Source organism: Echiichthys vipera, assembly GCF_963691815.1.
Source record: "Echiichthys vipera genome assembly, chromosome: 13".
Classification (NCBI taxonomy): Eukaryota; Metazoa; Chordata; class Actinopteri; order Perciformes; family Trachinidae; genus Echiichthys; species Echiichthys vipera.
Window position 1 is genome coordinate 14,568,845 of NC_139838.1, and position 13,725 is coordinate 14,582,569.

At 41.9% G+C, this 13,725-nt stretch overlaps 1 protein-coding gene across 2 annotated transcripts in view; it reads right to left on the minus strand.

The window, feature by feature from the left end:
- vps50 (VPS50 subunit of EARP/GARPII complex) overlaps positions 1-13,725 on the minus strand; it is a 108,800-nt gene that overhangs the window by 54,262 nt on the left and 40,813 nt on the right. For both annotated transcript variants that reach the window (XM_083925077.1, XM_083925076.1), the window contains exon 13: positions 4,169-4,301. In XM_083925077.1, the coding sequence (XP_083781203.1) occupies positions 4,169-4,301 (133 nt within the window). The remainder of the gene's footprint in view (positions 1-4,168; positions 4,302-13,725) is intronic.

A 13,725-nucleotide genomic window follows, 5' to 3' on the forward strand; every position in this document is an offset into this window, starting at 1 on the left:
ATCTACTTAGAAAGATTTAATAATAGTCATTAAAACAGTTATTACAGAGAGGGAGGAAAAGGTCAATTATAGGGAAAGCCATCCTTTTTCAGTCTGTTGGTGGTCACCTGCGTGTGACCTTTGGTGGCATTGTGGGTAACGGAGTTCTTGGTGACTCACAGGACAAAGATCCACAGGGGCCTTAACTCCCTGCTGGTTTCAAACTGTTACTCACAGAAAGGCAGCTTGGGCATGACTTTGCATATTTTTGTAAAAGTTTAACAACTGAAAAGTCAGTACATGGCATGATATTCCCCACACATGCTGCACGTGTCAAATAATGAAAATAAGCAAAGTACAGCTAACTTTGATCTAAAATATCTCTCATATAAAAAAAACTCTAAACTAGCATACGGTTTTGTAAAGGGCTAGACAATCTTATTGATATCGCAATATGGACTTTTGCAATATTCAAATTAGAGGTGTAAAATTAGTTAACTGCAAAATATATATATGAAACGACAAAACCTTTTTGGTGCAGATGCTCACAAAAACTCATTCCATGATCTTTTTAATATTTTCAAAAAAATGAGGACAATGATGCAGAAATGATAATTCTCTTTAATATTTCACAATTGCAATAACAGTCAAAATTATTGCACTTAGATATTTCTTTTAAAAATGTCCCTAGTTGGGTTCTATTGCCCTTTAGCACTGCACCATATGGTTAACTCACTACAATGGCTTCCTATCCGCTTCAGGATTGATTTAAAACTTTTGTTATTTGTTTTTAAAGCTTTAAATGGACTGGCACAGCTGTAATTAACTGAACTTTTACATTGTCACACTCCAGCCAGAGTGCTGAGGTTGGCAGATCAAAGGCTGCTGGAAGTTCCCAGGACCAGACAGAAAACCAGAGGGGACCGAGCCCTTGGGGCGGCTGCCCCTAGGCTCTGGAATAGCTTGCTCTGGCATATTAGATCAACAGACCCTAGAGGTTTTTAAGTCCTTATTGAAGACCCACCTGTTCTCCATGGTTTTTAATTCAGGCTGAGCATGACACTCGTCCACTATATTTTATGTGTATTTTTTTTTTCTAATTGCGTTGTATTGTATTGTTTACTGAACTGTACAGCACTTTGGTCGACCGTTGGTCGTTTATAATGTGCTCTATAAATAAAGTTTGATTTGATTTGATTTAATTAACTGTACAGTAGTTTCAAGGGATTTCTCCCTGATTTATTCGAGGTATGCATGAATAAAAGAGAAGATGAAATGTGGCACTCTAGAAAAACAAAGACAAATTGCAATATGTACTGAGAGAGGTCAGCAAACCATGAGTGATTTCACATAGCATGCTCCCCAGTTTAGTTTTAATGGCAGTTACTACTGAACATCAATGAGGTGTGAAGGCCACCTCTCACCCTGACGGCTGAAAATGGATCATTTTCTTTATCATAGCAGAGCAGTCAGCCGCTATACATTTCAATATTAGCTTACATGGTCCTGATGATGCCCATGCTCTCTGTGCATGTGCACAAACCGGCCATGGTTATATTTACTTTCACACACTCAAGTGCTCTCACACACATGGAGCCACGCCTGTGCCCGATGGCCATCAGTGCTGATCAAACATGACAGGGCAGCAAATCTATTTTGTCAGGTAGAGATACGACCCTGGCCCATATTACTTCCTGAAACAACCTTTCCTTTCATCAAGTGGCAAGATTAATTACTGAAACTGACCAGCTCAATATATCAAGTGGCCCCAGGCTTAAATTCAACGGGATGTTCTTTTTGAGCATCTAAATGAGGTGAGAGGTGTGTGTGTGTGTATGTCTGTGTGTGTGTATGTGTGTGTGTGTGTGTGTGTGTGTGTGTGTGTGTGTGTGTGTGTGTGTGTGTGTGTGTGTGTGTGTGTGTGTGTGTGTGTGTGTGTGTGTGTGTGTGTGTGTGTGTGTGTGTGTGTGTGTGTGTCAAAAGAGGAGTGATCTTCAGTGAGTCTGACGGCCTCTTGTGTGAGATGGAGGTCATACCCTTCGACAAATGAGACATGGCCTGTTCAGTGAATCATTACTCTGATGGACCCTACACACACACACACACGTGTTAGGGTAACAAGAGAAAGGTGAAAGCCAGGACAAAGCCAGGGTCGGGGACACCTTTAAACGGAGGACAGAGGTGACAGCCAATCAAATAGAGAGCTGATCGATGGGTCTCATGAAATGGAACGTGGTGTATGTCCTTTCCCTCTCGAGGAGGATCGTATCCAATGAAGGATGCTGAGGACTTAGCATGTCACCAGCCATTCAGGACATCATTGGGTGTCCACCCATTTGCCTAATGAATTCTAAATAGTATAGGAAATGGAAATGAGCTATCTTTCCATATGCTGTAGGAAGGCAGCAGCTAATTTGACAATTCTGTATTTGCAGCTAATATCCAACAGTCTTTGGCAACACAAATCATATGAAACAGTGATAGAGCGAAAAGGGCTATAAACCAAATCCAGTATATTTTCTTTTCTTACACTGGTAAGAAATTCAACTTCTTGTGGAGCTTACTGCTGAACCGCAAAGTATGTATTGCCTTGACAACTGAGCTTTTTGAGGCTGATGTTTTCACATCTTGCTGACTAAAGGCAGGATGAAAAGAAGCTGCGACACAAGCAAGACTTTTCTTGTTGATCCAGACGTAAGCTTTGGGTTTGGAAAGATGTGGTGTTCAGTCATCTTGCTGTTCTCAATGGGCCGTAACATGAGTTCAGCTTTACAGATCTTCCAGTGGAGACTCAGTGTACTTTATACTGTTATCGTCCCAAAATTTCCCTAAAATATACAACTAACTTGCTAGTACAATTTGGTGACCTAAATTATATCGCAGAGTCAATAATGTCACTTTGGATGACATAAAAACATGTATAAAACATCATACATTGATCTGTTTTAACAGCAACATTGTGAACTGATACAGCCTTTTTATATTGGCTTGGACAAAGAGCGAACTCAAAGTCATGCATGATACATTTCCATAAGATAAAAACGCTTCATTCCTGCTTCACCACGTGCATATATGTGCATTTATCCTTGAAACCATATGGCTAGGTCATATTTATTTTGCAATGTAAATTCTCTAACAGTAAGACGTGACAGGCATTGGTTTCTATTTATTTATAAAGCCCTTGATGGCAACTTGCCATGATATATCACTTCCTTATTAAATTGGTCCTTTAGTCGTTATTTGACTTGTTCAAGTGATTAACTAGTGCTTAAAGTCCCTTGTGTGTGTGTGTGTGTGTGTGTGTGTGTGTTTGTGTGTGTGTGTGTGTGCATGTGTGCGTGTGTGTGTGTGTGTGTGTGCATGTGTGTGCATGTGTGTGTGTTTTTATTATTTTGTAATTGAACTCTCAACATCCTCAAATGGTTCCTATAGATTAAATGCGGATTGAATAAAAAATTCAACAATGCGTACATGTAACTATTATTCATGTCATTAGGACAAGTTGTCGAACCAATGTAAATTTGCTAATGCTAAATAAATACATATTATGCATTATTGCACCACAGAGAAAGTAATTGATTCAATGACCTCTACACTGAAAGGGAGCTTAGTAAATGCTGAAAATGATATGCTGCTTCAGTACCCGTACCACTACACTGTCTGCTGCACACACATTCAATACTCCCTTCTCTCTTCATACACAAAAATTAAATCATTCCTTTCTGTGAGCTATAAAGCTGATAAACCTACTGTATACTGAAATCAAGGAGCTAAGGAGCCAGGAAAGAGCGGCACTCCTGAGACTGCAGAGGAGGTTGACCCCATTTTTATCAAGTCTTTGTAAACTGAATTTGTGAGTTACCTCTTCGGCTCAGGTTATAGGGAGCAGATTTTGTTGGTGATTTATGAGTTAATCTAAATGAAAAAATAGCAGGTGACAAGGAGAGTTTTAAAATGAAAGAAAGGAGGAAAGTTTGAGGCACCAAATATTATAATGTGCATGGCAGAAGGTGCACAAGGCATGTGTTCTCTCTAGAGGTTATTATAGTTGTGAATCTGTATGCTGCGACAGTAAACTGGGCCCCTTTAAGTTGTGTTTTGGCAGGTCAGAAAAAAAAAAGAGTAGTGTTGCTGAATACAAATAGATGTATAAAAAGTTACATAGGGTTAAACAAGTATAGTGTCTAACCTGGAGTGGGTGAGGTCTCCTGTTTGTCATGCTCCTCGTGCCACTGCATGGTGCAGTGGTAGCTCAGCATCACCTCCCACAATGCCTTGCATAGATCCGTCAGGCAGGGAATGTAGCTGTCCAGGGTGATATGCTGCCAAGAGAGAAGTGATGAAAACAAGGTCAACGATGCTCTTTTCTACAGTATGAATACATTTGAATTTGAATCGGAATTTCAGTGTCGTATTTTGTATTTGTGTGACATATGCCTCTATTTGATTATATTTACCTAAAAGAAAAAATATTATAGTTTCAGAGCTATGAAAGACAGTGCTGGACTACATTAAAATACATTAAAAGATTCAGTAAGAGACTCGAGAGAAAAAAATCCTCTACGTTATATCTAATTAAAGCCTGCTTATACTCATCATTCAAGGACACTGTGTTGGAAAACATCTATTTTCTGTGTCATAACAAATCTTTCATCTTATGTAAGAGCTAATTAATGTAGGCTGATTAAAATAATAATGTTATTAGGAGAGTGTCTAATATGGCTGACGTTATATCATACCGTGACAACATAACATGCACAAATTATTTTTCAAAAGGATCTCACAGAGCTATTCATTCAATAATGTAGTGTATGGTTGTCACGGTGAAAGCACTATAATATCTAAGTTAGAGAATCTGTATAACAAGCACAGTACTGTATATGATATGTCTATGCAGGTGGATGTTCAAATACTCTCTGTGTATCAAAAAGTAACGCATACGCTGTTATATAAAGGTGATATGCCCAAGGCCTGAAGTGACTTATTGCTTTCATAAAATGACTTTATCATTTCTGCACAGTTTGAGACACAGTGTCAAACAGTAAGAGTATTAAGTTACAAATGAAGAGAATATATTACCGATAATTATGCCAGTAATATGACTTAAGTAATGATGTCTTTTAAGATAATTCTAATGTTGAAATACTGCACGGGTGGCAGTGAAGGTGAGGGGCCTCGACGGACCAGACACGGGCAGCAAAAGCTGGCTCTTGGGACGTGGAATGTCACCTCTCTGTCGGGGAAGGAGCCGGAGCTTGTGCGGGAGGTGGAGCGCTACCAGTTAGATCTGGTGGGGCTTACCTCCACACACAGTCTCGGTTCTGGAACCGTTCTCCTGGATAGGGGTTGGACACTATTCTTCTCTGGAGTTGCCCAGGGTGTGAGGCGCCGGGCGGGTGTGGGGATACTCACAAACCCCCGGCTGAGCGCCGCGGTGTTGGAGTTTACCCCGGTGGACGAGAGGGTCGCCTCCTTACGCCTGCGGGTGGTAGGGGGGAAAACTCTGACTGTTGTTTGTGCATATGCACCAAACAGCAGTTCAGAGTATTCGGCCTTCTTGGAGACCCTGAATGGAGTCCTGCATGGGGCTCCAGTAGGGGACTCAATAGTTCTGCTGGGAGACTTCAACGCCCACGTGGGCAATGATGGAGACACCTGGAGAGGCGTGATTGGGAGGAACGGCCTCCCTGATCTAAATCCGAGTGGTCGTCAGTTATTAGACTTCTGTGCTAGTCACGGATTATCTATAACTAACACCATGTTCGAACATAAGGATGCTCATAAGTGTACGTGGTACCAGAGCACCCTAGGCCAAAGGTCGATGATCGATTTTGTGATCGTATCATTTGATCTGAGGCCGCATGTTTTGGACACTCGGGTGAAGAGGGGGGCAGAGCTGTCAACTGATCACCATCTGGTGATGAGTTGGATCAGAGGATGGGGGAAGATTCTGGACAGACCAGGTAAACCCAAACGAGTAGTGCGGGTGAACTGGGAACGTCTGGAGGAGGCCCCTGTCCGAGAGATCTTCAACTCACACCTCCGGCGGAGCTTTTCTGGCATCCCTGTGGAGGTTGGGGGCATTGAACCGGAGTGGGCAATGTTCAAAGCTTCCATTGCTGAAGCTGCAGCGGTGAGCTGTGGCTTCAAGGTCTTAGGTGCCTCAAGGGGCGGTAACCCTCGAACACCGTGGTGGACACCGGTGGTCAGGGAAGCTGTCCGACTGAAGAAGGAGGCCTTCCGGAATATGCTATCCCAGAAGACTCCGGAGGCAGTTGCAAGGTACCGACAGGCCAAAAGGGCTGCAGCCTCTGCTGTGTCAGAGGCAAAGCAGCGGGTGTGGGAGGAGTTCGGAGAAGCCATGGAGAAGGACTTTCGGGCGGCACCAAGGTGCTTCTGGAAAACCATTCGACATCTCAGGAGGGGGAAACGGGGAACCGTCCAAGCTGTTTACAGTAAAGACGGGACGCTGGTGACCTCAGCCGATGAGGTAATCGGGCGGTGGAAGGAGCACTTTGAGGAACTCCTTAATCTGACTAACACGCCCTCTTTTGTAGAGGCAGAGCTGGAGGCTGATGGTGAATCATTGTCAATATCCCTGGCGGAAGTCACTGAGGTAGTCAAACAACTCCACAGTGGCAAAGCCCCAGGGGTTGATGAGATTCGTCCAGAAATGCTGAAAACTTTGGGTTGGGAGGGGCTGTCTTGGTTGACACGCCTCTTCAACATTGCGTGGAAGTCTGGGACAGTGCCAAGGGAGTGGCAGACCGGGGTGGTGGTTCCTCTTTTTAAAAAGGGGGACCAGAGGGTGTGTGCCAATTACAGGGGTATCACACTACTCAGCCTCCCTGGTAAAGTCTACTCCAAGGTGCTGGAAAGGAGGGTTCGTCCTATAGTCGAACCTCAGATTGAAGAGGAACAATGTGGATTCCGTCCTGGACGTGGAACAACGGACCAGCTCTTCATTCTCGCAAGGATCCTGGAGGGGGCCTGGGAGTATGCTCATCCAGTCTACATGTGTTTTGTGGATTTGGAGAAGGCATATGACCGGGTTCCTAGGGAGATACTGTGGGAGGTGCTGCGGGAGTATGGGGTGAGGGGGTCACTTCTGTGGGCCATCCAATCTCTGTACACCCAAAGTGAGAGCTGTGTCCGGATCCTCGGGAGTAAGTCGGATTCGTTTCCGGTGGGGGTTGGCCTCCGCCAGGGGTGCGCTTTGTCACCAATCCTGTTTGTGATTTTCATGGACAGGATTTCAAGGCGTAGTCGTGGTGGGGAGGGGTTGCAGTTCGGTGGGCTGAGGATCTCGTCTCTGCTTTTCGCAGATGATGTGGTCCTGATGGCATCGTCGGTCAGTGACCTTCAGCACTCACTGGATCGGTTCGCAGCCGAGTGTGAAACGGCTGGGATGAGGATCAGCATCTCTAAATCTGAGGCCATGGCTCTTAGCAGGAAACCGGTGGATTGCTTACTCCAGGTAGGGAATGAGTCCTTACTCCAAGTGAAGGAGTTCAAGTACCTCGGGATCATGTTCACGAGTGAGGGGACGATGGAGCGTGAGTTTGGCCGGAGAATCGGAGCAGCGGGGGCGGTGTTGCAGTCGCTCTACCGCACCGTTGTGACGAAAAGAGAGCTGAGCCGGAAGGCAAAGCTCTCTATCTACCGGTCAATATTCGTTCCTACCGTCACCTATGGTCATGAAAGTTGGGTCATGACCGAAAGAACGAGGTCGCGAGTACAAGCGGCCGAAATGGGTTTTCTCAGGAGGGTGGCTGGAGTCTCCCTTAGAGATAGGGTGAGAAGTTCAGCCATCCGTGAGGAACTCGGAGTAGAGCCGCTGCTCCTTAGCGTTGAAAGGAGCCAGTTGAGGTGGTTCGGGCATCTAGTAAGGATGCCCCCTGGGCGCCTCCCTAGGGAGGTGTTCCAGGCACGTCCAGCTGGGAGGAGGCCTCGGGGAAGACCCAGGACTAGGTGGAGAGATTATATCTCCACACTGGCCTGGGAACGCCTCGGGATCCCCCAGTTAGAGCTGGTTAATGTGGCCCGGGAAAGGGAAGTTTGGGGTCCCCTGCTAAAGCTGCTGCCACCGCAACCCGAACCCGGATAAGCGGATGAAGATGAGATGAGATGAGAAATATGTCGTTTCAGGATAAAAAAAAATTGACAGTGATGTTGAAATTAAAACAAAACAGTTAACATGTATAATAAAAGCTACTCAAAGGATAATACACAGTGCCGGTTTTCCTGCACACAACCAACACTTGAACACCTCTTAGGAGGCCAGACTGCCTGGAAAAATGTGTGTGTTAAATAAAAAATTGGCCCAAAGAAAAGTGCAGCTGGCACAATAGTAGCCACTGACACAGCTCAAGGCTCTACTGAATAACTCGCCAATAGAGACCTGTCAACATGTCCAGAGACAAATTAATCACTGCCAGATGAAACGGTGCTGTCGACAGCAGCCGCACTTTACTTGGTCTAAACCATGATAATGAATGGTTGTAGACCCCTGGTTTCTTTCACAAAAGCATTGTAAATATAAACAAACCTCACACAATGATGATTGCTGAGAAAGAAAAGAGCATTACATGTCAAAGTTTTTTTACGCTGGCATGAGTCCCTGACTGACAAACCACCACTCACCAGGCCAATCTCTCAGCTCTCAATAAGACATCTGAGGTACAATCACAACTGTAAGCCATCAGCAAGAAATCATGTAATGAAAGATTGAAAGATGTTAATGACAGAGCTGTTGCCCAAGGCAGTGAAATTGCACAACAGCCTCCACTACTGTCAAGCACATCTGTTAGAGATTGTGTTAAAATCACAACACTGAACATGAAAGTTTAACAGGTAATCAATTAGTCTAGCGCTTCAAATAAAAAAATTAGGAAAAGTGAAATTGCAAGCAATATTAAAATTAAGTAGTTGAAATTTACTATATTGCATCAAAGCACATAATATTAGGTATTAGGTAAAATGATGCTTTCATACACATTTCGCTGTTGAATGCACCCAAAAGCACTTTAAAACAACATAGCCTACAAACCCTCCAATGACTATAGTCAATCTTGCTCTAACCATTGTAATAAATCCACATTTAAATTATTATTATTTTTATTTTTTTACTGCACTCAAACTTAAGTGCTTTTAATACCTTTGCAGCAATGGACATTAATAGGATGTTTTTTAACCACAACAGTGGCACCTTATCTCAAAATTAACATTTCAATAACAAAACAATAAACCACTAGACCTCTGCGACCACAGGAAACTGTTCATAGTGGTTAATAGTACACTAAGCCAATCACACAATTGATGTGATTTGTAATTAAGTATTTATTTTGTTTATTTAGTAAAGCAGTCTATAGCAACAGCGCAACTACTATGCAGGATATACAGTAAGGTGTGTATAAAGAGTAGCAGACCTCCAACATTAATTACACACAAATACTGGCTGTCATTTATGAGTTCAGCCCTGATTGTGCCACGAACACTGCAAACCCTGAATAAAGTATCAACCAGCCATTAGGTAAGACAGGGGCAATTAGAACGCATTGCAAGTCATGTTTATTTTGCGCCCCCCCAGTTTGGAGAAAACAAGGCTTACATTTGATATCCCAGGTTCTCTACCAGTCAACCATATCAAAGCAGTATGTTGCCTGGCAACTGAGGTGAAGTGACACAATGTGGTGGTAAGAGGTGTGAGAGTGTGCCTGTGTCGGGTAAGAATGTTCAGGGGATGAGAAGTGAACCAACACAGAATTGCTGTATTGTTGAGTCTGTGTGTGAGTGTGTGTGTGTGTGTGTGTGTGTGTGTGTGTGTGTGTGTGTGTGTGTGTGTGTGTGTGTGTATGCATGCCTGCGTGTGTGCGTGCGTGTGTGTGTGTGTGTCTGTGTGTGTGTGTGTGTGTGTGTGTATGTGCGTTTGAGTGTGAGTGTAAGGCTGCAAGAGTGTTTGCCCGTCAAAGGGTTACAAAGAAAAAACTTTTGTCATCCACCTTGCTGGACAAAGCCTTCAATACAAGTACAGTGATGAGAGCTCGATTGAGGCAGGCTAGGCATCTATTTTCAATTTTTAGCAATTTGCTTTTCTGAAGACAATTACCTATCATTATGCACATAATACATGTCAAGCTGTGTCAGTGAGTTTTTGAATAGACAAAGTGCTGAATGTTTTTTTTTTTTATTTCCTGTGGGTGTGCGGAGGAATGAACATGAAAGAAATGACACATATTTTACAAAAGAGATGCGTAAGCAAGGGAAGGTAACCTTGATTTAGCTGATTCACATGCTTTATGGAAAGACAATTACACCCCCCTCCTTTCAAAAAAGAATAAATAAACAGATCAACCTGCAAGAGATTAAACACATAGTCAGCAATCTGTAGACCTGCTGTGCAAAAAACAAAGTTTAATACACACTCCTAAAGAAGAATCTCTCTTTCTCATAAAAACACATTCTTTAACACAACCTGGTGCAGTTAAGCATAGAACCACGAGGTCCCTATGTATTCAAAAAGTCTTAGAATGACTCTGTAAAAAAATCTGATCCATACTGGTTTATTCTAATGAACAGGACATTTTTTGTCTTTGTAAGGTTAAAGTTTCCAATCTTCTGTAGCATTCTAAATGACATAAAATCAGTCTGTAAGTTACTAAAGACCTCAGCAATTAAATGTGAAATTCAGTTATCACTGACATAAAAGTAGACACATACACGATCCAATATAGAGCCCTGTGGCTCACCCTTAAAACTTTTTTTAAAAAATGGATTGCTGTGTCTGCTTGAGTTGTTACTTACTGATATTATTGTCGAAGCCAACATCCATCATTTTTTTAAGAAAAACAATGATGGTTCACACTAGGACATTCTTTTGATAATTCAATTAATAGTTTAAGGCATTGATCCTTTTTATCATCACCAATTTACTTGCAGTTGTCAAGTGCTTTAACCAGACTAGGGAATTAGATTGAAATTTCGCACAGGGACATGTTTTCAGTCATTTGCTCCCTGATTCATGTTGCACTTTATCATGCTTCATCACAAGAACTTTTCATGCGCAACAACACGGTTCATTGCACATGTCAACTTTGTCAAAGGCACTGACTCATTGGGATTCAGTGGGAGACATTTTTGTTGCTATTCAAACTACAGATTCCCCAGAAACACACAAGAATAATCCAAGCAACTAAACAGAAGAAAAAAAAAATCAAACTGATGAGGTGTCTTGGCCTGAAAATCAAAATCAAAATCTCAGGTAAAAGGAAAAAAAAAACACTTTAGAAGATTAAAAGCTGCAGTCTTTAGAAGTCTATCGCTACCGTGGTGAGTAATGGCAACTAACATGAGACTCATTTCCATCCAAATGCTGGGATGAAGGAGATGCACAATATTTGGCAGTAGATTACTTTAATTCTGTGATGAAACTATCAGAAACCATGATTAACTAAACACCAAAGGCCAGCCTTGGATCATGGCTCTGCTTAACATGAAAAAGCAACATGGCCTGCATCCCCTCAACAGCCGCGCAAAATGGTTCATCCTTCAGATATAAAACTGCAATGAAGGTAGCCGATATCTACATAATGGGACACTGCACAATAGAGAGTGGGAGGGATCCTTATGAGTTACGGAGCAGTTGTTTGATATTAGCGGGGTGATTTTTCTATTATCAGTAGAGCTAATGGCTTTGTTTAACACAGAGGGGGAAAAAACTAGCACTAGCAGCTTCCAGAGACTTCCATGTTCAGATAAATTATCAGAAACAATAGAGTATTCCTATTTTCAGATATTTTTAAGTCTAGAACACCACCAGTTGTCTGGACGAATATCAGTACTGTAACTGCTGCGGTAAATACAATATGAATATACAGTACAGCCTTTACAGTCATCTCATTCTCTCCAAAGATTCATAGAGTGAACTGTCCTTTTTCCGTCAGGAGAAAAGTCAGACAGGGGGATTGATAAGGAATGAGACTGGTGATGTAAAATTAATAAGATAATAAGACCCTTTCACAATCAGAACCGACCTTTCTGAGTGTTTCCATTTCCTTGAATTTTAAGTTGCATAACTAAGAAGCAAGTTCAGAAGGTCTAATGTGGCTCTTGTATTTTTAACCTTTGTTTATCGGGGAACAGCAGACACATAAGTTTGCCCTTTTCACAAACACTAAGGTTTCTATTGATTCAGCTCCACAACATTAACACATTGTGTAGTGAGCAGCTCCACTGGCGCAGGTGAGGGTCCAATGCCTTGCTCAAGAGCAAACTAATAGTATTTGTTAATCCCACTGGCTGATCCCCCCAGCCACACCCTCTGATGATTTTGTTGAAACTTGTCCTTGTCCTTATTTTTTCTAAACAGAGAGATCTTCAAAACTAGGAAATGGATGCATTTATGCTGCAAAGTCCCAAACAACCTCAGAGGGAACCTGAAGGTCATTTTAAATACTCAAAAAAGACAAACTCATCTTCAGATTTTTAGCAGCTCTTCAAAATCACCTCGGACCAGTATGGGCACCACATGAGCTACAAAGACACTTATTTTCACATACTTCAGTTAGCTCTCCTTCTGACATTTAATAAGTGCCTTGAAAACAATAATCTACCTAGAGGAGTTAAAGTAAACAAAACACTTGATCTCCCCATAAAAGTCACTGCAGACAGGCTGCAAATGCTGTCAGTGATTCGAATGAACTGTGCGTTGTGTTCACATATCTCTTCATTTGAGTGTGCGCCTGTGTGTGGATGTACTGCCCTATCGATCATGATCACACAGCCGAGAGTGTGAGGACATATCCCATCAATCTTAAGTTGGTAGGAATGTTTGTACGGCACATGTGTGTACATTTGCTGTATGAGTAGAATCATCCAGGCAACAAGCCGTACTGACAGGGTATCTATCAAACACAAGTGAGCATTAGGACGGGTCTGAAACTACTGTACAGTTGCATGCACACAGTATTTCAGGGGGTCCGTGACACAGATTTCCAGTGACTAATGACAGTGAAGTGCACGGGTAAAAACAAATTAAAAAAGAGTCAAGAACCGAAAGATATGGACAGTTAAAAGTACACTTGAGCTTAAGGGAATGTTTTTTTTAACTGAATATAAAATACACTATATACAACTTAACAAAGGTGTGTGAAAGATATCTGAAGTATGAGTGTTCCAGTCATTTTCCTAAAAACAGCCTTAAAGCTAGGGCTGAGGACTAATTCGATATGATAATTTATCGTCTTTCAATGGAATCTTATCGTGATGAAATCATCGATCGAGATATCGTGATATATGATTATGTCATCTAAATTACAAAACACAAACATTAACAGAAAATAAAATGCTAAATATTTTGAGTTTATATTTTGCACTTAAGTTCTTAAAAGGAGAACATGTTTCATCTGTTACATATTAAACTCACACAGCGGTATAAAAAAAGGCTTTATCATGTGGACTATTTATTGAATTACCAGAGAACATGCTATATCATGAAATGTCGTAAATGACCTACAGTATATCATAATTGAAGACTCTGACCATATAGTCCAGCACTACTTAAATCAAAAAGAATCTAAAACATACAATTTCTCTGGAATTGTGTCTTCTTGTCCTTCAAAATTAATTTAAGATTGTTGATAAACCACTATCAAGAATCCTGTAGTACAGTTTATCCATCGTGTCACTCTTTTGAGGTATTTATAGCCACTCTGTACTCTCTGGTAAAAGAGGCAAATTCATATGTTT